Raw genomic sequence first — 27,870 nt, 5'->3', positions numbered from 1 at the left:
AATTTGGCCTGCAACGGCGCGGCGCAGGGAACAATGATGATGAGGACTTGCGATGAAAAGGAGAAGCCCTCGGCATGAAACACATATTAGCGCCTACAAGACTGCATGAATACTTCACGCATTGCGTCAAAAACAGTGCGGTCAGCAGCGGTCGGCGTGAAACGCATAGCGCCTACAAGACTGTAGGAATACTTCACGCATTGCGCCAAACACAGTGCGGTCAGTGAGGCGCTGCGGCGGAAGTTAAAATTATTAAACCCCATTTATGTTTGTTCTTTCATAATTTTTTCGTTCATTTCTTATAAATGGAAGGCCTTGTCCACACAGATTTAGGTTTACGGAACTTAACTTCCGCGCAAAGTTCAGTGAACTTTCGCTAGTAATGATGACAGGGATTTCGCAAAAAATGTGTCCAACACGAGTAAACGCGTCTCATGCACCCCTCCCACTCTCCCTCCGGCACGTTCACTTGATGGTTTTTAATGATGTTTCAAAACAAATGAGAAGTGGGCGGCAAAATACAGGCGGCCCATAGGCGGCAAGTAGGTAAATCCGTTCCTGTCCTGTCAACAAATGAGAACTTAAAGGGGAAAAAAGCTCTTGAAATGGAAGATAGTTATAGGACGCCTTATTGTTCTTTTTTTAAATAAACCTAGTGTTGAGATCCACGCAAAAAAAAATTTTGAAAAAGAAAAAATCAAGATTTTTTTTATCTTAAACATAGTGTTTAGGTGAACGTCGCATCGATGCAGTGCAGAAACTAAAAACCGTAAAATCATTCTTGAAAGTTATTAAAATAACGTTATAAGAAACTGATGAAAGTGCAGGGAGCATTTTTGTCTCTTTTTAACAGTACAAAAGAGCAAACAGGTTTCTAGATTATACATACATTTTGACAATGAGCGAGTCAACATATTTTCAAAATTAATTGCTTAGTATTAATTTACACAGTTCTTAAAACTTTCAATCTGCTACCAATCAACCGGAAAGATCAAAAATGCCTTTCTAATTTTTTTCAGGTATGCTTTGTAATATTCATGGGTATCGTTGCCATTCTACTGGTTAACATGTTGATTGCTATGATGGGTAACACTTACCAAAAAATCGCAGAAACCCGGAATGAGTGGCAGAGACAGGTCAGTTTCGGTTTTATCGTCCTGTATAATTAATATGATCGTATATCACACCTCCTCCACGCCATACCATTGAATATTATTGACATGAGCATATTCAGCTTCATACCACGTACAGAGTTTCGGGGGGAGGGGGGGGGGAGGAATTCTAAATGTTTTCTACCTAGTTTCCCTGCTCTAAATAAAATCATAATTAAATAACCATTTTTCTACGTATATCGACGATAAAATTGCAAAAATACGTATCTCGGCTGCAGTGTTTCGAAATTTCCGATTATACTTTCCTTTCTTAAAAAGAGACCCAAACAAAATTTTGACTTAAAATTGTCATAAAATATTCACCGCAGAGAATAAAAATCACCGAAGTTTTTATGAAATGATGTTCGGTACTTTTCCAATGAGGAAGTCAAGTATGACAGGAAGTTTGCGACGCCGCACAGTGGATTGAGTCAATGGCAGAGGTTGGACGTGATTTAAAAACTTAAAAAGCACATTTCTTTATTGATATGAAATGTTGAGGCTTTAATAGTAGTTTCATTGGTTTTCGCGTAAAATTTTCTGTGAGAAGCACCCCTAAAAATTAAAGTTGTGACGAGATAATCGTACATTTTGACAATTTTTGTTAAAAATTTCATGTCCGACTTGTTCCGAAGACTCGTTCCAATGTGCGCCGTGCCTAACCGAGACACGCATTTGTGTAGCTTCACTATCGATACATGCGGTTGATGCGGTGGCAATAAAATCTGCGAGAAAAAAACATGTTCAATTTCGGATTAAACAAAGATCCATTGGGGGAAAATGAATAAAATAAAAATTTAAATTCGGGGAAAAATAAATAAAAGAGGGAGCATTAAAAACTTACGCGACTTTGCTACCTTCAAGTATACTTCCCGGTGAGCCACAAAATCGCTCGTTATATTCTTCTTGGAAAAACAGAGTTAGAAGTTACCTACTTTGTTTCAACAAAGGTTAAATAACCGTGGCGGACATCAAGTTATCGTACCTACTGTTCATAGCCGATAAGATGTCTTGCTTTTTAGTCATATTCTTCTTTGAATTTGAATTCCAATGAATCTGAAATCAGCATACCTACACTGAAAAAAAATATAGTAGATTTTATCATACTCTGACAAAGTAATCCAAGTATGGTAATAAATACCAGACTCTATGTTAGTATTCATCATACTATGGTAAGTCACCAGAATTCTGGTGAATACTGCTATAATTCTGGCTACTTCCACTAAATAGTATCACAGTGTAAAAAATAAAGCAGACTTATAGAAGATGTTACCATCCTTTTTTTTCAGTGTAGCCCAAATTTTTCCAATAAAAGTGCATATTTCCCTTTTTGATCTCCTTTTACTGTTATCCAGTGGGCCAGAATTGTTTTGGTTGTTGAAAGAGGAGTCCCACCGAAAGAGCGGCTAACCAAACTCATGTGGTACTCACAACCTATGTCCGATGGCAGACGTGCGTTGGTCTTGCGCCTCAATCAGACGGTAGGTTTATTCGGACGTTAGTCATTTGGCAAAATAGGAGATCTATTTACACGCATTGAGAAACAACTCATACAACCTGCCGAAATGCTAGATAAAATGTGCTTTCATCAAAACTCTGCATATTGAGATCACATCAGCTAAATGACTTTTCATTTATTTATTTTTTAATTTTATTCAATTCTGCAAGCGCTTATTTTCGCGCAACGCTGATATACCTACGAATGTAACGAAGGACAAATCAATGGTGAAACTCCAAAACCGTGTATCTCATTTGCGGTTTTCAAAAATCGTCGCTCCTCTTTTGAATTTGTACAAGAGGACATGTATTTATCGTTTTTTTTTTTTTTTTTGGTACTTTTTTCAAAATTTGCCTCGCGCAGAGCAGGAAAATTACGGGAGTTCTTAAAAATTGTGGGTAGTTAATTGTCCTTTCAAAAAATAAAGTATGATAACATCGGAAACAAAGATACATGGTTTGGGAGTTTGACCGTCGAAATGTTTTCTCGAGCGAAAAAATTGAAACAGCTCGACCGGCTCTTTCAACGGCTTGCGATGCAATTATTCGTGTTCTCAGGATGTCGGTGTTGTATACACAAAAATTGAAGGCGCTCTGGTTTCCATAGGCACAACGTACGGCGTAATACGGCGGACTGCGCGGTTGTTATTTTTGGAGGATATGGATTCGATCGAATATTGAAAATGTGAATCGATCGACAAATTTTTAAAAAAAACCTGTGTCGATTCAAATCAAGCACATGAATCGATCGATGTGAATCAATCAACACCGATTCGATCGACAGTTAATTTAAAAAAACCCGTGTCAATTCGATCGATTCACGGGCTTGTCAATCGACCCACGGGTTTGTGGATCGATTCACGGTTGTCGATCGAATCGGTGTCGATTGATTCACGTCGAAGGATTCACGTTTTCATTTTTCGATCGATTTATGTCGATCGAATCCATACCCTCCGTTATTTTTCAAGGGTTTTCTACGTTTCCTTTACAATCGTGTCTACCGTGAAGTCCTCGAAATGTGGAGGAGTCATGAAGCATCAGCGGCAAATTGCGTTTAAATTATGCAAATTTTCGCAAATCATCCGCCGAAAAAATGTCCACAAAGACATTGCGGCTGTCAAACCCGCAATTTGCGATTGATGACATTTCCGCAATTTCCGTTTTGCGCTCAGAATTGGTTGTGATTAGAATTTTTATCGGATAAAATGCCAAAAAACACTGAAAAGCCAGAGAAAATTTGGGAATTTTTATGTTTAAACTATCGAAAAGTCAGAGAATTTATAAATGTACGAAAACTTGTCACTCTCTTACGGCAATGATCACCATAAGGTCGAGATTTCGCTCGTTTTCGCCAATAAAGGTCCCGCAAATTGCACTACTTGGCAACGCTGCTACATACGGAAGATAGAAAATAATTGATAGGATTCGATTTGGACTTATGACTCCGAAAAAATTAAATGAACAGATTCAAAAGAAGGTGAAGTGTATAATCGCCGATAAAGTCAGGCAAGTAATTACAGTATGAATAGCCTCCATTTTTATTATAAATATTTATTATTATTGACGTATTTCTTTATCAAGATGCATTAAATACTCAAACCGAGCTTTCTTCATGCCACGACGATGTAGGAATCCAATGAGTGACATTTTGTTATCACAGGCCGGAAAAATTTAAGGAGCTGACCAACTTTATCAATAGCAAGGTCTGGATACAACTATTCGTGTTCTGAGGATGTCCGTGTTGCATACATAAAAAATTGCAGGCGCTTTGATTTTCTTCGGCACAACGTATGGCTGTGGTTGATTTACTCGAGGGTTTTCTTGCATATATGATCGTATTTCCCATTGAATCCTCGGAGTCCGAATGAGACGTGAGGTATCACGGCAGCGTTGCCAAATAGTGCAAATTTTTCACCAAGAACCTTTCCTCAATGGCGTCGCGGTATCAATCCTGCAAAGTACTACCGATAACATTTTCGCAATTTGTAATATTTTGCAACGCTACCATAGTGCTACACGACTCATCTCAATTTCGGAGATTTCATGGTAAACACAATTGAGGGGCTTGGAGGACAAGGCGCTCAAGTGCAGTTTTTGAAAATTTTGAGATATTAATGATTTCGAGTAAAACTAGTCTTGATGCATTTTCTGTAAAACATTCGCTCCCAAATTCCAATTTTTGAGCATAATATAATCAATTTGAACTTTCTCTCTGTCATAAGGATCATTTGGTCTCGTCATTTTTTAGGGGGAGTTTTTTGGATTGGGCCGGGGTGGCTACCGCCACCATGTAATTTCGAACTTGTATTTCTCAAAATAGCAAAAGCTGCACTTATGCGCCTTGTCCTCCACGTTCCTCAATTGTGAATGCAACGTAGAAAACCCTAGAGCGCAAAGTATCTTGAAGCGAAAAAATGCATACTTTGGCAGGAGCAAAATTCCCTATTGAGTTGATTTCACAAGACTGTTGAACTCAATGAGTGGACTTAGACTTTTTCTGAAGCACTCACTTGCATTGTTAATAATGTCAAACATTAATATTTAATGTGTGACATATTTCGAGAGTTTTGGATATCATTAGAAACACTTCCATTTTCTGCAAAGAATTTTGATGAGGAACCATTAAGTAATTGAAGTGTTGACATTTTCTGAGGGTCCATTGTTTACCCACGAAGCCTTGTAAATTTGACATTCCTTAATTGCTTATTTCACCTAAAACTAATCTAGTGGGAGACATGTCCACCCTTCTGAATATTTTTCTCATTTATGTCCGCACAACTCACCATACTCAAATTGACAATGAATGCCAAAATTAAAAAGACTTGGGCGCAGGAAAATATGATGGAGCTGGTTCTCATTTGATTGCTTAGTTCCTGACTATAAGTACGGAAAAGGGACCCGTGCTTACAAAGGGACCTTCATATTTTCAACCTGTGTTCTCATTTGATTTTAAATCATAGGATCAGTGCAGAATAAAAGAACAATATTCATCTCATACTTAATTGTGTAAATGTATCATTCATCAAGAGGTTAATCAAGGAATAAAATTTTCATTATGGGAAAAATTCATTATCAGCTGAAAGCTGCCGAAAAGGTCTTAGTCGAAAGGGGAGTAACCTTGTCTCGAGTAGTTATTTTACTTCTTGTGGTAATCAACGTAACAAAATCATGCTTCCATCTGATATTTTAATTGGAGTGTTTTATTTGCTTTACTTGATTCCAGGAGCAAGACAAAGAGGAGATGAAAGAAATTTTAGAGATGAAGCGAGTGCACAACCGGATCGTGGAGAAGCGGCAAAAGCGACTGGCAAAGCTGTCCAACAATGCAAGCCCCTCTAACAAGCCTCTAGTTGACCTGCCAAACCTTTCCAACCATGATTCCCCTACAAAGCCTCTCCTCGACCTTGCCAGTAACCTCAGCAAATTTTGAGTCTAACCATCCTGGCAAAATATTATCTCCATCCAAGCATATTTTATTTTAATGACAGTTAATTTCCTATTTCCTTCTTCTTTTTTTGACAAAGAATCTATTTTTAAGTGAATATACGAGATATACACTCATATTTTGATATTTTTATTTCTCTTTGGTAAGAATCGGCCGATAATTTAGGAGCTATGATTCCTTCAGTCAGTTCCATCCCCATCACCTTCCGCTTGTCCTAAAGTATCACAAGCGCTATTGTTGAGAAATTGGAATATGGAAAAACGTTTTGGGGTTTGGGACTTTTCTGGTTTAAAAATTACAATTTCAAAAAATCTATTGTCAATTGTTTTTTTAAATTTGCTAGAGAAACATGCTTATCACAGGCGCCATAAGGTCTTAAAACAGAGAATCACCAGCGCCAGGATCTAATGTATTCAACGAAAAATAATCAGTAACACAAATTCAAATTTTCAAAATTTGTTTTACTTTAAAAAGTCTCTAAATTTGAAAAAAGTATTTCAACAGATCAACATAAATTTTAATGACAAAAATACAAAAAAAATTACAGGGAACTGGATTGAACTTTCAAACTGCATCGCACAATGCTGCAGACACTTTTCATGGTGACTTCACCATTGGGATTCTCTGTCATATTGAATTGAATCCAAACAATAACAATAATATAACCTCTTTCAATTCTACCGATCAGGCAAACCATACCGTTCTAAAAAATCAGTATATATACATACATATCACTTTCCTATGATGATCAAATCACCATTCATCATATTATGTACAGGGGTACATTCTGTGGATGAAATTGAATACTTAAAGCTACATATTCACAGGTTGTCTTCAACTTTTAATCGTTTCATACAATGATATCATAAAAAAATAAACTTTTCACACATAGGTATTCAAGGACTGTCTAGGAATTACTTGTGTCTTTCAATGCCATAATTAAAACTGCCTTGACACATTTTAGGCCGTACTTGATGTTAAAAATGAAATGTCTAAAAATGTAGCAAAAAAATATGAAACCATCGACATAACTCGATTAACTCTCCGGTGATGTCCCTATCAAAGCTATCCTGCTATCAGTTACTGTAGTCTGTTGGCTCATGCTTTTGCACAGGCTGCTTTACTGAAGGATATGCTATACATAAAAAAAAAAAAAAAAAACTAAACTTTAGTAATGGTCTATTAAGAAACAGCATGCTGCAACCTTTTCCTTCATTGAGGTAGATTAACAGTCATTATTGGGCGAATTCTGTTACATATCTTTCTTTTATTTGATAAATTACCTTGGATTTATTGCAGTGTAGATTTAGCAAAATAAATCTTAAAAAAATAATTACCTAACCAACACTCAAGTTGTTTCATCAATTTATCATTCATCCCTGTTTGGTAGGGTGTTAGGATTACTAGGAGGCTACGAGTGAGTAATAACATGGACAATAGTGGAGATTACTCTTTTTCCTGTTGCATGGTGAGTTAAATCTATACTTGGATCCTTGATTTTTTCATTCAAAAGAGCTAACAATTCTACTTGAAGTGCTTTCAAAAGTTCAGCGACCTGAAAAAAAAAGAAGATGAAAGCAATCAATGGACAGTCTAAATGCAGTTTAGAAAAATAATATCCAGCATGGTGCACAGTGTATACTGGAAAATATAATGCTCAAAGCTAATTGATGAGGGTAAACCTTAACAACCTACGCTTAACTAATTTTTTCTCTACACCTCCACCTGTTGGACTTAAAAAGATGCATCTATTTTCTATTTTTACGTACTACAGTTAGTTAAAATAGTACCCCTATCCAAGGATAAGGATTCAGGGATAACCAAAATGTGAATGCTTCCTATGGTAAGATGCCTCTTATGCATGAAGCTTGTAATTCCATGCTTTCTTTCGAAATTTTTAATTTTAACAGTTAACTTTCTAGTTTGGCCTGTCAAAAGCCTAATTTTTTTTTTTTTTTTTTTTTTTTTTTTTTTTTTTTTGCATTTTAATATTTGACCAAAGAGTCAAAATCGATGGTCCAATTCAATTAGACTGAAAAGAGTCAAATATTTGAAAAAATCAGCTTTATTTGTGAGACCTTGGTCAAATCGCAACTTGGCTGCTTATTTTGTAATGTAACAAGCCATTTTATTATTTACCTGCATTTTATGCTGTTACCGCAATATACATACATCATGGTAAGAGCAACTGAAAGAGCTATCATGTTCATAATATATGGCCCTGAGTTGGTGCTCTTTCAAAAATTGTTGCCGCAGATCTGTCATCAGGATACAGCACATACAGCAATAGTCTATGGGCCTGCAGTAAATATACTAAAAATGTCCCTTGACAGGTTCATACACTGGACCCTTCAATTATAGCATAAATTTTGTCCATTCCTTCAAAAAGCAGTTCATATATTAAATGTAAGGCCATCTGGAAGAATGAAAAACTCAATTTCTCTTAGTAAAAACCAAAACCAAATGCAATTCCTTTCTTGTTGAGAAAGTTGAATTTTAGTAAGATGAAATGAAAGGCAGACATACCATGTGAGACTTGGCAGTAAACATGATCCAGCCTTTTTCCAATGATATCACGAAAGTTCCTGAATGAAGCTCCACATCTATTCCAGAGCCACAGAAAAGAACCAAAGGTAGGCCTTTGACCATTGTGCAGTCTCGGACATAAATTTTACTGGTCTTGCACTTTTCTTGAAATACCAAATACGGACTTGAGAATTTATTCTTCTTTGCAAATATACTGGACGGGTGGATACTGACCTATTACAGAAAAAATGAAATGCCGTGAGAACCTGAAGTTAATACATACATACCATGAGAAGTCAATAATATACGTTTTATCGAGGTAGAGCAATAACAAATGATCCTAATTATTTAGATATTCTAATAGCAAAATTCTAAATAACGCCTTTTAAAATTCAAAATTCAAAAGAGACCTTCAACTTTAAAAATCATACATCCCCTCCCCTCATATTAATTAACAATTAAACCAGAGTACGTTTAGGTCAAAACATAATATATATTTCCGCATCTAATTTAAGATTTCGAAGGAAAAGGAGTCAATTTTATCGCTTTAAATTTACGCAGAATATTTTTCGAGCAGAAGTGAAATCACAGTCGTTTTCAAAACATTTAGTACGTTGATAGGTTTTCCAATAAAAAAAAAAAAGTATGACAAGAAGTATACGACGTCGCAAATTGTTAGCGATTCTTAGCTGTCAATATACTGCCTCTATTAATATCAAATTGTGTACATCCAGCTATTCCTCATCATTTACAAATCTAAGTGTTACGTTGAAAATTTTGATATCGATGCAGCTCAAACACAAAATGATGTATGAAAATGGATAAAACATTTTTGCCTATACGTATGCGTATAGGGCTTGCAAAGCGGGTCTGAGGGCGCTTCGCACACTCCAGGGGGCAGAGTCTCCTAGTAATATATATAATCCCATCTTATAAAAGTTGCAAACTTAAACAAAATCGTTTTCTTGCACTCTCTCCATTCGTGAATTTTATATCCTTGACTAATATGTTAACTTCCTGAAGCTAGACAGCACTGTCATCTTGCACATTCAGAGTGCCTTTTTCTGACTAATTTTTTTAAAATAAATACATAACATAGAACTAGGAAATTTTTTTAATTTGCACTCAATCAATGAGAAATCAGATAAAATATTTGAAAGAGAAAACGATACTTACATAACCATCTTGCTTGGTTTTAAATCTGAAGTCAGCTGCATCAGGAGTTTTGGAAATGACACTCCCAGATGATAAATGAGTATAGGTTTTCTCAGGAGTTAAGACTTTGACAATATTGGGGTAAAGTGCTGCAGCAAGCACAGCAGAAAGTAGAGTTTCATTCCTTCCGTTCTCGTTCAACTGAGGAAATGAAAATAAATGGTGGTCTCAATGATTTACAATTATGAACAGTTGATGATTTGGATGCCACTGGGCAGCTTAACATGGATTTTGGAAGGTCTTAGCTTCGCCTAAAATTACTTTTGAGAACTAAGTGGTTCCCTGGAAATATAATTAAGCGAGAAAAGATAAAAAAAAATGTTTCTTTTTGGAATTAACTAACTTTTCTGCAAAAAACTATCCGATAATCTACGATGGCACAAGCTACAAGGGGAGAAATAAAACTTACATACATATAAAGCCGCTTTTATAGTGCTCCCTGGCACTCTACGACATCTAGCCGCCAAAGTACCCTATCCTTCATAGCCCTTCAGGGAGTTGGCATACCCTTATTTCTTCTAAAACCCCCTGTCGCCACCCTTTCACTGGCCGAAGAAGATGCTTGATTGGGTTCCTCTTGGGAGGGGACAAAGGGGAAATAAAACTTTAGAATCAAAATTAATTAAACAAACATACATCCATTCATTAAAGTTTAAAGGAATAGAAAAAATAAGATGACATTTTCTCACCTCTTCTCCAGTTATTTCAAGGATACAGTCTATCTTTGTCCGTTTTCTAATTCGTCCAATATCAAACGGAATAAAGCCAATGCTAGCTAAAAGCTCCAGAAACTGAGCCTTAATATCGCAAATTGCTGTCAAGGTTGTATAAGAGAGGTACTTCGCTCTGGCAAAATTTCTACTTGCTTGGTGCCCGCGTTTAGTTGCACTACACCATGACTGAAAAAGAGAGTAAAACTATTTTGAAAGAGGCAAAAATATATTACAAACACATGAAGCACATCTTAGAGTTTTTCACACCATCTATTCTAATGATATGAGTAAAAAATGCAATAGATCATCTACATGAGTAAAAACTGAATGAGCCAGAAGCAACAAATAAAAAAAAATCAATCAATCATTAAATATTGCTGACAGCAAAAGATAATCGAGGCTTTAATTTAAAAAAAAAAAAAAAAAAAAAAAAAAAAAAAAAAAAAAAAAAAAAAAAATTAGGTAACAAAGGAAGAACACCAATTTTTTGATTCATCTACTTTCGGGAGCATCCTACCTATTGAACAATGTCATTGTACAAAAACAGAAAAAAATAAATAAAAATACTCCGATCACATTTTATTTCAATTTTGTTAGAGCAACCAATTCAAATTTTTAAGGACTGAAATCTTTCAAGATTGGTGTTTAATAATGTTAAGCCAGGCTGGCTCAGGATTAAACGCTTTGCTGGAGACAGGTTGGCCTCGCGGCCTCGTGACGTGGAGACTATCTCAGCCCACTCGTACTAATCGTAAGAGGACTCACACTCTGAGGTTAAATTAGATTAGGATATTAAATATATAGATTATATTAAATGTCGTTAACCTCTAAAAAACAAGCTCCATCATGCTTGCTGTAGGTACAGGGGAGGGTTCTGATGATATGCACAAGTTGCGATTCCGGCTTCTCTCCCTCCTTAAAACTTTCTCCTTTATAATTTCTGCCTCATCTCTATTCAGCAGTCTGATTTATACCAATGTAAAAACCTAATATTGTAAATCAAATCTTTAATGGAGTTTGATAAAGGAATAATAAATAAATAAAAAAAAAAATAAAGCTGAAAATGATTAAAATTTAAACAAAAATAGTACTTTTATTGATGATTAAAAAATAATAGAGACAATGTGTGATATGACAATGTTTGCTCATTACTTGTGAAGGGCATACAGGTACAGAGGTTCCTTCATCTTTTAAAAAAAGAAAAGGAAAGAAAATTCATCCACTGACCTTGTACGCTCTTAAGGCAGTTATGTGGTCACTATTTTGTGATAGAAACTCCTTCTTGGTTGCATCAGCAGCCTCTCTGTCATCGAATGAAGAAATGAAAAAAGATTTGTGTGACAGAATAGCTGCAATTGTCAATGCTGAGTCAACGCAGCAAAAAATAGCACCAAATAACATCAGCTTTCCGATCCGCACATCAACGGGCAATGCAGCCAAGTGTTTACCCAATGGTGTGAGGTTGTTATGAGAGTCAAATGCACCAACATTCTGAAGCCGGATCATTGAGGACTGCACAACGTCAGGTGGGGGCGGCTCAATCACTCCAGCTACATATTCAGAAAAAACCAATTAATATGTATACATAGGCTGGAAAACCATTACACATGATTTTTCGCCTAGGCCTCCATTGATACGGTAGTGTTAAAGAGTACTACAGTACATCCACCATTTTAAAACTGAATTCAAGAAATTCGAAGCAATTTTGAAATTTTATTATAATTTTCTCACAATATAATCGGTTAACATTACTCATAATCAATTGCTTTATTTATTTAATTTCCTTTTTGTAAATGTCGAGCACATAGTTTAGCATCATACTGAAAAAAGAAAGGTCAAGCATAATGTCTCCCCACAACGCACCACAAGGCGGATTTCTGCAAGAGGATTTGATTCATTCATGCAGCCAATTTTACAGAGCTGCCAACTTTTGAAGGAAAACCCTTGCCAAAAGACATGAACTGAACTCTGTGGTTTGATGGCTTGCGACCAACATTTGCATCCATCCATTCGTAAACCCACCTTGGAGGAGAGATGGGGAAGTTTAGATATAATGGTCATTGTTGCCAATCTAAAAACCAAATGTTGTAGGCGCACCTTCACCTCATATTCACCATATGCAACAAGCGTTTTTCGTTTTTTTGTAACGGAAGTTGGCAGTGAGTCAAACCCTAAACCAAATCCACTTGCGAAAATTTGCCTATTAAGCCAGCATTTGTTTGCAGCTTCAGCCTTGTCCAGCTGTGTCGAAACTGGAAGAAAGAGGGTGTCAAGAGAAAGATATTTCACAACCCTTCTGAATGATCAAAGAAAGCTTGTGACATTTAAACTTCGGGCAAATTCTATAAAGTCAGTGGTTTTTCTTCAAACTGTAAAAACTTTGTGTGTAGATTTAGAACGTCATCCAGGCATATAGCGATTTGGACAGTCTCACTGCAAGGCCAGACTTCTCATATTTTCACTAGAGGGGGTAGATTTTGGTCATTTCTCTGAGAAATACTGTTTTCTAGCGATTTACAAATGAGTGACAGTAAAAATCAATGAAAAAGCTATTTATTGGGCTGGATTCACAATTTTTGGGGGATTGTTGTTCTCCTAAAGGCACCTATTGCTTTCTGATATGAGGTTTACAGATGACTCTCTAAACATGCTGTGACAGTGGTGTCTTTACTTGGAATACAAATCATGCTTAGTAAAACAAAAAAAAACAATTACCCAGCACATCTTCAATTCGTCGATCCTGCAGAACAGGAATGGTCTTAATATTTAATAACAATGACTCAAGAGGTGCTCGGTGCATTTCAGGTAGTGGCTGAGCATCAAGAACACAGTTGAATCGGTGCTCGGTGAAGAGATGGAAGGCTGTGCCTGACCTGACTCGACCAGCACGTCCCTTTCGCTGAAGGGCGTTGGCACGTGATACCCAAATAAGCTCTAGACTCTCCATATTTTTGTCCGGATCAAAGCGTTTTTCCTTCATTCTACCAGAGTCTATCACATACGTGCAGTCATCAATTGTGATTGAAGTTTCTGCTACATTGGTGGAAAGGACAATTTTCCGTTTACCTCTTGGAGGTTTCCTAAGAAGACATGAAATTTAAAATTATCTTTAATTTGAAAATAGATGATTTTCACAAGCAGTGCACAGCTAACTCTGTCAATTTTTGGAGTGAATCTTGCAGGGAACATGCTTTACCAATGACGTAAATGAAAAAATGTTTTTCTTTTTAAAGTGTGATTTATTGCTTGAATCTCGGCTGGTCGCCAAGCAGCCGTCACCGGCTAGAACGCAAAATGGGAGATCAATTTGGCAACAACGCGTTCTAGGCCCTAATTTTTCACAGCAATGTTCTAAATATTTCTGTACTACATTCAAGAGATATCTGTAAATGATCTTCAACCATCTTCATTCACAAAAATGCGATTTTTTTCATATTTTTATCAGTTTAGCCGATGGCGATGGCAGTTTAGAGCCGTACTGGGGTTTCAGGCGATACAGCACCATTTTTAAACCAAAAAACTGAACTTACACTGAAGTTTTTGACAAAGCTTGTCCTTCAGAAATAGCACTTCAAAAGTTTAACAGAGAAAGCCGTGTTTTTATTGAGTAAGAGACAAAAATTTGAGCACTAAGTGTTGTTACTAAGTTTGACACATCTTTAAAAACGACGATCTCGCCAAACACCCCCACAGTCAAGCCTCACCAAAATGAGAGAAAATGTGTCACTAAGTTGAAATTTGGCTTAATACTTTTCATTTCTCCTAGTTATACCTCCTAGCAGTGGAACCCGAATATTTTCTGTCGTTGCCAAGTTAAAACAAAATTCAGGTTTTTGGGGGTCCCCCATTGTACAAGTTAATTAACAATGATCAATAATAATGAAATCAATTAAGATTAATGTTGATATGCTCATTTTAATAGGCGATCAGTTAGACCAAAATTTGAAGTTTCTGCGTAAAAAAAAAGATCTTTACCTAAAAACTTGAGCCTGCTCCTCGTTTGTTAACGTCGAATGCAGAGGAATAAGGATGAATCTTCCATCATCTCTTTGCGGACATATTCTAGGATTATCACTTAGCATTTGCATCATTCTCTTTATCTCAAAAAATCCCGGTAAGAATACCTAATGAAGAAAAAAAGCTGTTGAATGAAAAAATGCAAGAATGCACAATTTTGATTGTAAACTATAAATAAAAAATGATGAAAAATAATAATGAAACAAAAAAAATAAAATCAGGAGCGTTTAGACCCCTTATCAACTTAGATATGTTCTCTGAATTCTCTAAAACCATGAAAACATCTGAAACATTTAGTGATCTCCTAAAACATACTCAGTGGTGTGTAGTTCAACTCAACTTCAAAAGTTTAAAAAAATTGTTAAATTAAAAAACGTGTACTGGTTTGCTTGATACCCTCTTCTCTTCTCTTACTACCTGCTAATTCCTTTCACATGCAGGAGATAACCGGAGATTTTGCGTTTAAAGTTTTCAAAAAGTGTCATCATAAATTTCTACTTTTAATGTTGTCAATTTTTAATTTAGCAAAAATGCATAGGAAAAAATCAGTGACTGTATCTGGTAAAAAAAGTTTTTCTACCATATGTTCTCTTTTGACTTATGTTAAAGATAAATAAAAAGGGTAAATACAATTACCAAAATAGAACCTTCTTGCGGAAACTCTGATGAAGGGTCAGTAATCTGAACAATAAGTGCTTCTATCAATTCATAATTTATTTTTTCTGGGTCCATGATAAATAAACTTTTTCTGGTTTGTTTGCTGAAAGCTGAAAGAGAGCAGATATTCTTGCTATTAATTTGGACATGTAGCGCTAGGTGTTGATTGCCATTCAAGTTTTCAAACTTTTATACTAAAATCTGAATATCACCATGAAGATGGCCAGAGTTTTGGGCCATTTTCTGGGAAAATTGTTTCAGAAAACAATTCAAGCCTGATCAATTCACGAAACTGAACACACTTGTTTTAATCATCCGTTTTCATTCAGAAATGTTCATGTAATGGTAAACTTTATTTTTATTTACTGTTGTGCATTTATCCTTCTGGAAGTAATAAAATTATCATCTAGAAAACAAATGCACACTCAATTTCATTTTACCTACCTTGATAACGAAAAAACAACTGCCTACAACTCAATCTCTCGTCAGATAATCTATCATTCAGTAAGTATCCATTATCTATCAGAGCATCTGCGACTTCAAGTTCTTCCTCTAGTTCGTCTATTTCTCGGCCTTTAGATTTTCCAATTTTTCGACTGAACTCTGAATTTTCTTCAATTGGATACTGACACAACTCCAAAACATTCTCAAGGAAATACTGATCTACTGGAAATGTCCTTCCTGTAGTATGTAATAGACAAAAAACAAAGAAACAGATTTAGAAAGATCACTTCTTCGTACATTAAATTGCAGAATTAGGTTCAAAAATGGTAAATTGTTTAAGCATGAGGAAAAGTACTGAAAAAAAATTAACTAAACTTGGAAATTCAGTTCATCAATTTTTGTAAAAAAGTCTTGATTTACAGGCAAATTGACAATAATATATGGTGCTCATTGACAATTTTGAACCTAAAAGCTGTTCATTTAAAAATTCTAATTTATATTGATGAGTAGTTTCACAGCATACATAGCTTCTTCTAAAGATAATTTCCTCTTTGAAATTCACTCACCTACCTTCTCTGACTGAGAGGCGAGATTTTCATTATTATCACAGCCTTAGTAATTCTTAGTTTAGTAATTAAAATATGATACATATTATGAAGAAAATATAAATCAATAACCTGGAATATGAATCACAGGAACTCCACTGAAATATTCACCAAAAAGATTTGAATTGAGCGTTGCACTCATTAAGATAATTCTGATGTCAGGTCTGTGCGGTTTCATTTCTTTCAAAAATAGAAGCAAGAAATCGCTGAAAATACACAAAGAAGATAGTAATGGGTCAATTAAATTGAAATTAAGAATGAGACAAAGGAGCATTTCTCTTCTACATTAATGACAGATTACATGATACACCAACAGCTGAAGTTGAAAAGTACGTGAGTACGTACCCCCTATTGAAACAGCGTGAATGCCCACTCATATTTCGTCTAGATAAGGAAAACTAGCAAACAGTTTTTCTTGAATTTTTGGAAGATTTAGTCCGATGGTTCTTCCGATGGTTCTCTTTTCTCTCTTACGCTTTCAAAAATATTCATTGAAAATTTTAAAAATATATTTTACATACTAATTCCTTTTGAGAAAAAATGAAATATGCTTAGAGGTTTTTAAACATTGCAACATAGATACAAATGTGAACTTCCACTGATTCATAATAAGTGACCGTTCATAATGCTCTAAAGGGGAGGAGATATCAAGGCGAGCATTACGCTATTTTGTTTTTATATGTTGAAAGATATGGATCTATATCACAAAAACATAACAGGGGGGAGGATAAGGTCGAAAAATTCGGAATTTAGCATTATGTATTTAATGGACTTGCTTGGATTAAGCATGCTTTGAACAATTTAATTTTTATTTTCAGCATGAGAGATGCAAATCAAGGTAAACTATTTTACTTTCGCAAGTTTTGAGAAAGTAAGTTAATATATTCAGTATCTCCTAAACTAAGATAGATAGAGAAAATCAGTAAAAAGGTTTAAGAGGCCATTATTCTCAGCTTTCAGCTTTCTTTTTCTTAGATTTTCTTGAATTTTTTTAAAAAGAGCAATTCGTATATAATCATTGTTTCCTTTTAATCAATACACCTGAGAATTTAAGGAGCCACCATAAAAGAGACATTTTCTCCTCCAGGTAGTCAGCTGATAACTTCATATGATGACTAAACTTGACTTAAGGTGATTAGTCAAGCTTCAGTGACAAGGTCGAACTGGCATGCGATATGTTGCATTGATTAGGTCAAATATCTTGGCAGATTTTGAATTTTTAGCAGAAAAAGGACGATAGCCCCTGGGCATGGGCCAGAAGGATCATCCTAAACCCAAAAATTGGCAAAATTCAGAGAAATGAAAGCAGAATAGTGTTTGGAAAAAAACCTCGCATTCGATTCAGCAATCGATTTCTGTATCGAAATCAAGGTTTTTTTCCAAACACTTTTCTGCTTTCATTTCTTTGAATTTTGCCAATTTTTAGGTTTAGAATGATTCTTTAGGCTCATGCACAGGGGTTATTGTCCTTTTTTTTTTTTTTGCTAAAAATCCAAAATCTGCCAAGATCTTTTACCTAATCAATGCGATATATTGCATGCCAGTTCGACCACGTCACTTGAGCTTGACAAATCACCTTAAGATGCAGGTTTCTTGAGTAATTTCATCGTGGCCATTAAAATTCTTAAATTATACAGAGACATTTTTTGAAAATAGTTAATAACCTTTCAATACTTCTCTCATGAACCTCATCTACAAGAATATGCGTTACAGAGTTCAGTAATGGATCGTTTTCTAGTCTTCTCAATAGAATCCCTGTTGTGCAAAATAACAGACGGGTGTATGCAGACATGCGACTTTCCAATCGAATCTAGCAGAGAGAGACAAAAAACCAAACATTAGGAAAAATTCAGAGTTACATACTTTTAAATATGTACTTTCCAATTTGATAATTCTTTATTTAATTAAGTTTCATTTGAGAGAATTATACTAAAAAAATTATTAATGTTTATGCACCTTAAACAACATTTAAAAAATGTACAAGAATCAGGAGTAGAGATCGATTCACAAGCTCTTGATAAAATTCTACAATTCTCTGTTTGTGCACAACACTAGTAAGCCACCATTTAGCTGGAAAATATTTAAAGAGGGTAATAGGCAAAATTTCTGTTCACGGCTATGCCAGGCACATGTGTGATTTTACAGAAGAATAAAATTAGGGAATGATATTACTGATAAGATGAGTGCACTCCTAAAAAAACTGACCTGATAACCGACAGTATGGCCTATTCTTTCTGCTCGTTCGTCTGCCACTCTTTCACTCACTCCAATAGCGGATATTTTGCGTGGCTGTGTGCAAACAATGTTTATATGATCACTGGTATCGGGATCGTCTGAACACTGTTTTTCCAGCCAATCATCAAGAATGAATTGCGGAACCTAGATTTTGGAGGGCAGGAAAAAGTTAATCAAATAACACACAATTAAATAAACATTGCTAACAAATATTCTTTGAATATGGGAGGTGCTTTGGAGAAATTCAAGTAGAATGAGCCCTTACAACTTATAGTCAGAGATAAAAAAATGAGAATATAAGCTCAAAGAGGGTGTTCTCTAGAATATTGCACAAATACTTGAGGTCTTGTGAGGTACTTTTTTTTTTTTTTCATACTTTCATTCTACCACAGATTTTCTGGTAAAAAGAAAAAAATTATTTTCTTTAACAAGGAAATAAGTACAGCTCAGAAAATATCAATAAAACATTAGCACAGCTGCAGTAATTTACTTAAAAATCTGTGTCTGAGCAGTAATGTGTTACAATTCTATCAAAAGAAGGATGCACTTCTGATAGTTATAATTTGCCGATGCCATTTGAACTATGATTATCACGGGTAAGAGAGGGTGTGTCCCATGCGTGGCATGTCTTTCAAGATATGTTCAGATGTGCAAAATGCCTACGTTTTGACACAACTTAACACACTATGTTTTTATGGTAGAAACTTCATGAAATATTTCTTGTACCTGGGTACTTTTACCACAGCCAGTCTCACCGCTGATGACGACAACCTGATGTTTCTCTAGGGCACTCAAAACTTCATCTTTCTTGGACCATGCTGGAAGATTTTGCCGCTGATTTTTCATTTTTTTATAATGCAAATCTTGCTGTTTGGTCTGAAACTGTCTTAAAATAAGGTCATTCCTGAAACATGTTAGAAATATAAGAAATAATTATTCATTACTTCGGACAAGAAAAATTGATATGCTGTAGGTAGGAGAAAAAGTATACATCCCCTCTCTTACACACATTACGTTACATTTTCTAGTGTTAGACTCAAATCATATGAAGTTGCGCGTCACTTGCAATGCCAAAATAATAGATCTCTAAGAGACACATGTGACATTAGATATGAGCTAGAAGAAAAAATCCGACCTTTGTTTTCAAACATTCAAAATTAACATGAATGTATCTTGTTAAGTGCATAAAAAATTCACAAGGTAAATTTATTTGGTCTAAAAGGAGAGTGAATTAGCAGCAGCATAAAAATTACTCAAGACTTAACAAGGGTGCACCTTGATGAAATTTTTTGTGCAAGTAAATTACAAAAGAAGGAGCAGAAAGAGTAAAAATATTGAATGAAAAACACTTACTTTGCTTTATCACAGAAGTCAGATCGATGTTCAGAAGCAACTCTTGACTGCCTAGGAGGCTTTATGCGCTCATCCTCTAATTCTTTGGCAGACAACTGGCCATTCTGACCGATCAAAGAACTAATGCTATCAGGAAATATCACAGAGTTTGTTTCTGAAACCACACATACCAATGAAAGGAAATGTTGAAGAAGATAATAGTTGAAAATCTGTGCCTTGTTTCGATTCAAACTATGGTTTTCAAATACACTTTCTGAATTTACAGAAATGCGTTAGAAGATTCCTATCACACAATATAAAATGAACGAAAATATGTTTTAATTTTCTTGGACTTGAAACTGTAGTTTTGGCTGATATGATTTTGAATGATTAATTTTTGGAATTTCTTCATTGAAATTTCAATCGTTGGCTTCAGGGCAACAGGTAAGTTTTAAATCCTTCATGTATGTCTAACAACTGATCATTGAGAAGAGGATTTTCCACTATCAAAAACATTATATTTTCTTTGGCAAATGCATTCAGTTAATAAAATGAAAACCCTAGACGTCAACATTTCACGGCAACATGGCTACTTATGCAATATTTTGTTTCTATCATTTCATGGAACACAAATACTCTATCATCCTTCCATAATGAAATAAATGGAACATCTTTAGGTCTTATGAAGACCTTTTCTTTTTCTATCTTCTTTTTTTCTGATTCGCTCTGTATTTAAAAGCAACAATCATTGATTGGCAAAAGATATAAATTATAATAGAACATTAACTGTTTTTTCAAACTTTGCTTCTGTGATACAACATAACATTAGACAACATCAAGAATAAAAAGAAAATTGAAGTTAACATACTTAGGAAATGGATTATGTCTTCATGCCTGTGAACAAGATCAATAAGAGAAAAAATACACGGCTCTCCATATTCAACCCCTCTCATAGTTTCTTCAAATAAACAATAAGATATATACAAGGATATTTCTGGGGGGAAATTTTCATTCAAGGCTATTACAGTTACAAAAGGCGGTTCTTTAGGATATTGGCAACCTGCGAACAGAGCAAAAAATATAATTCAGAAACACAGTCTATAAAAACCTTGGAGACACTTTAACAAAGGTTCTTTTTGCTTCTATAATATGATTCAAATGCAGAGAAAGAAAATATGTAACCCTTAGAAGAGTAAACCTTTCGGAAAGATTGGACACAATGTGGAAACTTAAATTACTCATATCTTCTGTAATACAAAACGTTGAGGTTTAGGAGTGGTTTCATTGATTTGGACATAAAATTTCCTCTAAAAATTTCCCCTTAAAATTTTGCATTGAGACAAAATAAACATGAAAATTTGTAAGTTTAGTCAAAAATGTCTATATAACACTGGTATCAATTGATTCATTTTTCGTTTTTTCAAACAAAGGTCCCTTCTCTTATGCAAGGTGGCAAATATTTGCCATAGGAAAAAAAATAACTATACTGCAAAGGCACCTTGATGAACTTACAGAGTACCAAAAACCCCACTTTTTTACGACAAGTAAAATTTAAACATTTTACATTTACATTCAAACGGAACATTTACTTCCAGACATATTTAAGACGAAAAAATACTTTAAAATCATTTTTAAGGATGCTACCAAAAAGATTATTTTAGCCTCATAAAAAGTATAGACTTTTAAAGGAACAAAAATTACCATCAGGAAACCTGATTTCGATTTCAAATTTAGTGACTTGCTTATCATCCTCTTTCTCCACTTTCGGAAGTTCGTGTGCAAACCTGCAATTCTTGCCAAACCTACAGGGTTGATTTCTTTCAAAAAACCGGCATACGTTTTTCCTGACATGGTGGGTTTTTTCTGGTGCCTTTTTTTTCAAGTTTAGTCCAAGTTTTTCAAAGAGAACATAATGCGTGATTTCTGGAAGATCAACCGTGACTGTCCACAGCTTGTTCGTAATTTTTTCATTAACTTGATTCTCGTAGATGGATTTCAAAGAATCCAACTCATCCCTTCTTAAATCCATGAGCTCTTGGGGCACTTTACATTCACGGTCAGGGAGTTTTATGGGGAAATATTGGGTCAAAAGAAACTCAAAAGCTTTTCCAACATCTGAGTCGCTGACTGTCAATGCTTCAGAACAATGCTTCTCATGGAATCCATATCTGAAACAAAATGAAATCATAATTATAAGGAAAAATATGTAATAGAGTCAATCTGACACAGATTATTTTATGCATTTGTTCTATAAACTCACCCAAAGATGTGTCACTTTCTGTATCAGTTTTAGAGATGTCATCACTTGTCAGCTAACTAGGGCGTTCAATCATAAAATTAGCTTATGTTGAACGACTCTTGTATTAGACCAAATGGATTACATTTTGCAATAAGGAACTATCATCTCTGCCTTATTGTAGGAACAGTGTGTGTGCCATTAGCTTCTCTATGCAGACAGGTGCTTTTATGTATGAACAAGAGATTGAAGTTCTCTAATGTAAAATGTAATCCAGATGTTCAAATAACAACTAAAATCTGCTATACTTATACATAAAGCTGTTACAGTGCACCCGGATATACTACCTTGTACTCAGAATAAAATAACAATGCTATTTTATTTATTTAGGAACATAAACTTTAAGCTAATTAAGTGTGCACGCGCACATTGCTATGAACACAACTTTGTGGTCACTTAATTTTCTGATGGGATTTGAACTGAAGTTTACAAGTCTTAGACAATAGAGGTTTTCTTTTTTTGATCGGTAGATCTGCCTAAATCCACTGATGGAAATCCATCGGCCCTCATTTTGGTACGAAATTGCCCGCGATCAGTCGGGAGTTTAAGAACACACTTTCCACCAATGTAAACAAATGGATTTCTTCCTCTCATCAAACCTTTACCGCAATGATACTGCAATAGTGCAAATATATACTCAATGTACCAGCATTAACTCCTTTTTTTGCTACAAATAAAGTACGGGGGAAAATATTTCCAAAAATTATTACATTATTCAATACATAGGCGACAATGACGATTCAAGCAGAATCATCAGACTCAGCGACGGCGGGAGGCGCGAAATACTCACGATTTCTCGTTTGTTTGCTTGTTTTTGGCCTGAGATCTGGCTGAAGTAAGGTTAGGTTGTCCACCGGTGGAGCTGTGATCGGAGAAATGACCGATCACTCCGATCACTGATCGGTGGTACCAAATCCACCGGTCGTGACGTCAGCACCGACGGATCAATTAACGAACACAGTTTGGTGATCGGCGGTACCACCGATCAAAAAAAGAAAACCCCTAATGGCAATCAAATTCCTAAAAACAGAAAATAATTTGGTTCAGTTATAGTAGCATTGCAGTATCTATTCCTTTACAGATCTGCCCATTTATCCTGGATAAGTCAGCTTTTTTGGTTAAATAAAAGGGGAAAACTTAAATTTTAAATTCATGCCGAAGGCTTTTTTTCTTTTATTTTCTACTCTCCAAGATGTTTTTGTTAGATGCTCTAAAAAAGAAATTATGTAAGTTGTCACTTTTTTATTCTGTTATGAGAAGAAGACTGACACAAAAGAAATATGAGGTAGTTTGGAGTAACTTCCCGTGAGGCAGACAAAAAATTGCAAAGAGAGAAAATACAATTACAGTGAAAAACTCACTTGTGCAGTTTTGCTACAGCAAATGCATGTACTTGTTGATCGGGCGTAGTTTTCTTTCGATTTGGGTCTGCGTAATTTATGAGGCCTTTGATAACGAGCTCCCCTCTATCCACCCAATACTGATTGTTCAGGTTCTTCCCTTTGTCTTTATAAGATGAGGCGTCAGGCACAGCAAATTCCTAAAAAAACAATTACAAAACTTATTGTGCCACCAAAACTGACATTTTAAGTACAATAATATTAACAGATAAAAAAAATTAGTTCCAAGACACAATATACATACATAATTATCACATTGTTTTAAGCTTTTATTTTTAGATTTTTTAATTATTTTTGGCGGTTGATAATAAACAGGAGATCGGCTGAAACGTTCCATGATTTGTAATTATTGTGTGTTTTTCCAGCCTTGTCCCTGCCTTTTCCTGTCCATTTTTATTCTATGCTCTCAGGTTGCCATAGTGTACTTTTATCTATACATAATTATCTTGATCAACATAATGAATACAGAAAACATCTGAAATCCTCAAATTAATAAATACAGGAGACAACTTATTCTCAAAGAAAAGGATCCTATACACACCTCATGGAATCTAGCTTACAGTGAATTTCAGTACTTCATACTCTCATTTAAAACAAATTAAAAATATCATGGGATGACCTATTAAAGGACTTCACAAACCTAAAGGGGGTCACCATTTGTTTTTGGGAGGGACTGGTCTTTGTGGATTTGGCAAAACATTCAAGTGCTTAAGATACACTGGCTAAATGTTGCAGAGTAGATGTTAAAAATGGCATTCTTGACTCAGCAAATTCCATAAAGTTTCACTATACACTAACTTCTAACAGTTACGGTTTACAACATGAATAGAAGGGGCTTGGATGGTGTTTCCTACTCCTTCTGTTGGCCGTTGGCAGTTATTCTGTTGAAGCAACATCAAAAGACTTAGGTAGATCATTACAGAGATGGAAAACTCTTTGAACACCCAGTCAGGGCCGGACAAGCAGGCGGGAACACCAGGAAAAACACCAGTCGTCCAGTGGATAATCAAGGTGATTTTGGGTAGGTTCACACCATTCATACGGCAAAAAACAACTAAAACCGGTGGATTTGAGCTCTGATGTGTCAATATTCTTGGTCACTTTCTCAGTGCCAGTCCACTCCTGCATCCGGTAACGCGCATCTCAAACTTGCGCCCCTTCTTCAAAGGAGAAAAAGGGCACAAAGTTACAATGAGGTAGCATACAGGAGATTTGTGGCAATGCAAAGTAAGATTCTCAATTTTTTAGTTGCACCATTGATATGACTCCAAACCTCCTCATTTCTCAAAATCGGGTTAGCTTTGATAGGAAAATTAATTCACCTACATTTCAGAAATGACTTCTTTTGACGGGACAACCTTAAAAGAAGATAGACACAATGCTCACCTGCCCTCTTGCTCTCTTCAGTGTGTTCAAGATCAAGTCAACCGAGTCCTTCGAAAGGTCTAAATTGGTCATTTCACATTTCAATTTTGTTGGTGGCTCTTGAGGTCTGAAATTAGTGTAAAAATCAAATATTAAAATGAAGTTTTGATGTGTAAAATATTTGCAAGGGTACGGAAATGTTACAATTTTGATTTAAAAAAAGAGAATTCGATAACTGAGCTAGAACAAACATGCCTACATAGATTCCTCTTACTTTATTGATCAATCACTGTGTCACCAGTGCTTCACACAATAGTGAATATTTGTTTAACAAGTGAGTAACTGATGGGTGCATATGGGTTCTTTACCTACACACATGCATTTTTACATATGGGCATTTTAGAATTACTAGCCTCAAAACCTTTCTTCTGATTATGCTGCTATGGTTAGCTCTGCATGACCACTGAGCCTTAAAAATCATCACTAGCATGCTATTTTAATTGTGAAGTGTTTTAACAAAAAACAAATGAACATATGAAAAAAATAAATTGAAAGCATTAGACTGAGGAAAAAATACACAGCAGGACAATATTCAACATATACTTAATACTTACGCGCAGCCCCATTCATCCAGGACAGGTTGTTTGACAACAACTTTGGCAGGGGCAACTTTGGCAGGGGTGACTTTGGCAGGTGCTTTAGCTTTTGGAGCATTTTTGATGGTGACTTTGGGAGGTGGTCTAGTTTTAGCTTTAGCATCTTTAGCTTTAGCATCTTTTTTCCTGACAGAAAATCCTTCATCCTGGAGGCAGTCAATGCTTGAACCTCCTTTCCTCGACATGCTGTGCAATATTCTATTCTCTGTCGTTTAAATAAGATTAAACAAGAAAAAAACAGAATTAGTATCAAGGCAGTATGACAAACAGCAGGATGAATAGTGATTTAGATTGCTTTTAACTTGCCATGCTAATGGTGTCAATATTGTGTTAACAACTTGCCATAATAAGTAAACAATACACACCATTTGGTGGTAATGGTTGTACAACTGTTGGTCTCATTTAACAGGAAACCAGCAGCTTATAGATAACAATTCTTTTACCGAAAATTAGACAAAAATCCAGAAAAAATTTCCCTGTAGAAATGTTTACAGATCAAAGGCTTTCAGGTTCTTCCACAATTAGAATTATCAAGCACCATGCCAGGTTTTGAATTTCTACGCATTGTATGAAGAGCAAAGAGGGCTTTTTTGTAATCCATGGAACGTACTTATGGAACGCAATGGATCAGGATCTTCGTGATTTGGGCTGGTTCAACCGGCCTGACCGCGGCCTCAACCCACCTCATGAAAGCGGTTTAAGCGTTCTACTGGAACGCATGGATAGCACAGAAACGGGATAAAAAAGTGATGCTTTCCATAGTGATCCTCTGCAGTTTGGATTAAAAAAAAGCCCTAATGTAAGCAAGTGTCACTTGATCTGACACAAGTTCTAGCAAGAAAAAGGTCTGAGATGTCTTGATCACGTTCTGTGATTACTAGAGACAATAAGTATCTGAGAATAAGTATTCTGAAGAATGAAGAAAATTCCGAAATGTACATAGTCTAACTCAGAAATCAAGAAAAACCAGACGAAAATATAATATCCAGGTAATCAACATCCTTTTCCGGTAAAATGATAAAACCAAATCCAAAAGTATCTGAGTATTTCAGCTTAAGAGCTCTGTTCTTTTCGCTAAATATTCAACTTATTATCCTGTTGTGTAACATTGGAGCTATTTGGGTGCTCTGGGTATTTTTTTTTTACCTTGGGATCAAACCTGCATTATTCAGGAAATCAAATGAGGTGTATCAAGTGAGTGCTGAAGGATCTCAGTGGCCCAAATTGACCCTATTGATACTTCAACTTGACATATCAAAATTGGTATTTTTACCCAAATTTCACCCATAGAGTGCAATAGAGTGGTAAGTACTAAGTATGGAAGCAACGATGAAGTCACACTGTAAGACTGTTTTGTCCAGTACCCTTTAGACTGGCGCACTGCGACTGAAGATGCCATTGCCATTTACGCAGGTTCCTAGCTCCTGGCTTCCCTTGAGGTATTCGAGCAAGAGATTTTTAACAAAAAAACCAGGAGATCCGTACATATCTTAACTTATCATTAGATTGATCAAAATTAATTTCCAAAGTTTATTATAACATCAATTAAATTAATACTTAGATATATCCCAGAAAACACTTGCAGCCTACAATTAATCCATAAGCTACCATAGTAAAAACTGCAAAATCGGTATGAGCTTTCTATTAACGCTTAGAAAACGAAGACCAGGGAACTACCGTTCCAGGATTGACTTCAGCGATGCTCCGTTAGGTACATGGGAACTAAAGTATACTCTAAGGTTTCACCTTCGGCAGGGGGAAACTTTTCCTGCAGTCTATGTAAAGTTTACTTGTCCAGTATTCTTAGCAAAGTCATCTTTTTATCATCAAACGTCTTACCTGGGTTAAGTTGATGGGTAGAGGAGTGCCAGCAGTTTCAGAAGAATTGATATAGTAGAAAAAAGTTCGAACCTCACGATCCACTGCTTCACAGGAAATTCCCCCTGCCTAGCGCAATCAATTCGATAATCTAGAACGAATACTACATGTAAATTTTAGATTACTTAAAGGCCCAACCATGAAAGAACATAAAATTGGAGAAAGAGAGAGCGTAGTTCTCATGATGAACACATATTAAAAAAAAGACTATTGTGATACTTCAAAGGCGATGTAGTCATATTATAAGAGGTCTCACAATTATTTAACTCAGGAACATAGATTTCAGAGAAATTAAAACTAAAAAGAGGACTCATAAAAAAAATAGCTGGTTCTGTTCGAAGCCCGAATTCCGAAAAGTGAGGTTATGTTTACGTACGATGGAAAGTGTTGAATTCTACGTCACATGACGTCATGGGGGTAAGCCGGTCAGCGCCATCA

General features: G+C 35.6%; 2 protein-coding genes across 3 annotated transcripts in view; one reads left to right on the top strand and one right to left on the bottom strand.

Moving 5' to 3' along the window:
* The window catches only part of nan (transient receptor potential cation channel subfamily V member nanchung), a 103,243-nt gene extending 95,984 nt beyond the window's left edge, over window positions 1–7,259 (top strand). The window contains exons 16-18 of the mRNA XM_019045280.2: window positions 1,020–1,136; window positions 2,507–2,632; window positions 5,872–7,259. Of these exons, the coding sequence (XP_018900825.2) occupies window positions 1,020–1,136; window positions 2,507–2,632; window positions 5,872–6,078 (450 nt within the window). The 3' untranslated portion in view covers window positions 6,079–7,259. The remainder of the gene's footprint in view (window positions 1–1,019; window positions 1,137–2,506; window positions 2,633–5,871) is intronic.
* LOC109032941 (putative ATP-dependent RNA helicase DHX57) lies at window positions 6,534–27,800 on the bottom strand. 2 transcript variants are annotated; one of them, XM_019045293.2, is made up of 20 exons: window positions 27,394–27,800; window positions 25,513–25,759; window positions 24,920–25,025; window positions 23,495–23,673; window positions 21,539–22,005; window positions 20,706–20,897; window positions 19,859–20,012; window positions 19,232–19,409; window positions 18,476–18,649; window positions 17,935–18,080; window positions 16,343–16,476; window positions 15,666–15,902; window positions 15,201–15,331; window positions 14,523–14,671; window positions 13,263–13,627; window positions 11,775–12,097; window positions 10,524–10,733; window positions 9,796–9,975; window positions 8,620–8,853; window positions 6,534–7,648 (listed from the first exon to the last, which is right to left on the bottom strand). In XM_019045293.2, the coding sequence occupies exons 2-20, from the start codon at window positions 25,737–25,739 to the stop codon at window positions 7,505–7,507; spliced, it is 3,930 nt and encodes a 1,309-aa protein (XP_018900838.2). In that variant the 5' UTR covers window positions 25,740–25,759; window positions 27,394–27,800; the 3' UTR covers window positions 6,534–7,504. The 2 variants fall into 2 exon arrangements, with proteins under 2 accessions (XP_018900838.2, XP_072154416.1); XM_072298315.1 differs by having other exon boundaries at window positions 25,513–25,764; window positions 27,395–27,800.
* Between the last annotated feature and the right edge of the window lie 70 nt (window positions 27,801–27,870).

The sequence above is a fragment of the Bemisia tabaci genome, chromosome 3 (genome assembly GCF_918797505.1).
Source record: "Bemisia tabaci chromosome 3, PGI_BMITA_v3".
Classification (NCBI taxonomy): Eukaryota; Metazoa; Arthropoda; class Insecta; order Hemiptera; family Aleyrodidae; genus Bemisia; species Bemisia tabaci.
Note: the sequence above shows the minus strand (reverse complement) of the source record. Positions and strands in the feature narration are given on the sequence as shown.

Coding starts and splice junctions, on each gene's coding strand:
- LOC109032941 (XM_019045293.2), bottom strand. CDS start 25,739: ATGTCGAGGAAAGGAGGTTCAAGCATTGACTGCCTCCAGGATGAAGGA. Junction 13,628..14,522: donor GAGCAGGCTCAAGTTTTTAG/GTAAAGATCTTT, acceptor ATGTCTTCTTAG/GAAACCTCCAAGAGGTAAAC. Junction 8,854..9,795: donor AAACCAAGCAAGATGGTTAT/GTAAGTATCGTT, acceptor TTTCTGTAATAG/GTCAGTATCCACCCGTCCAG.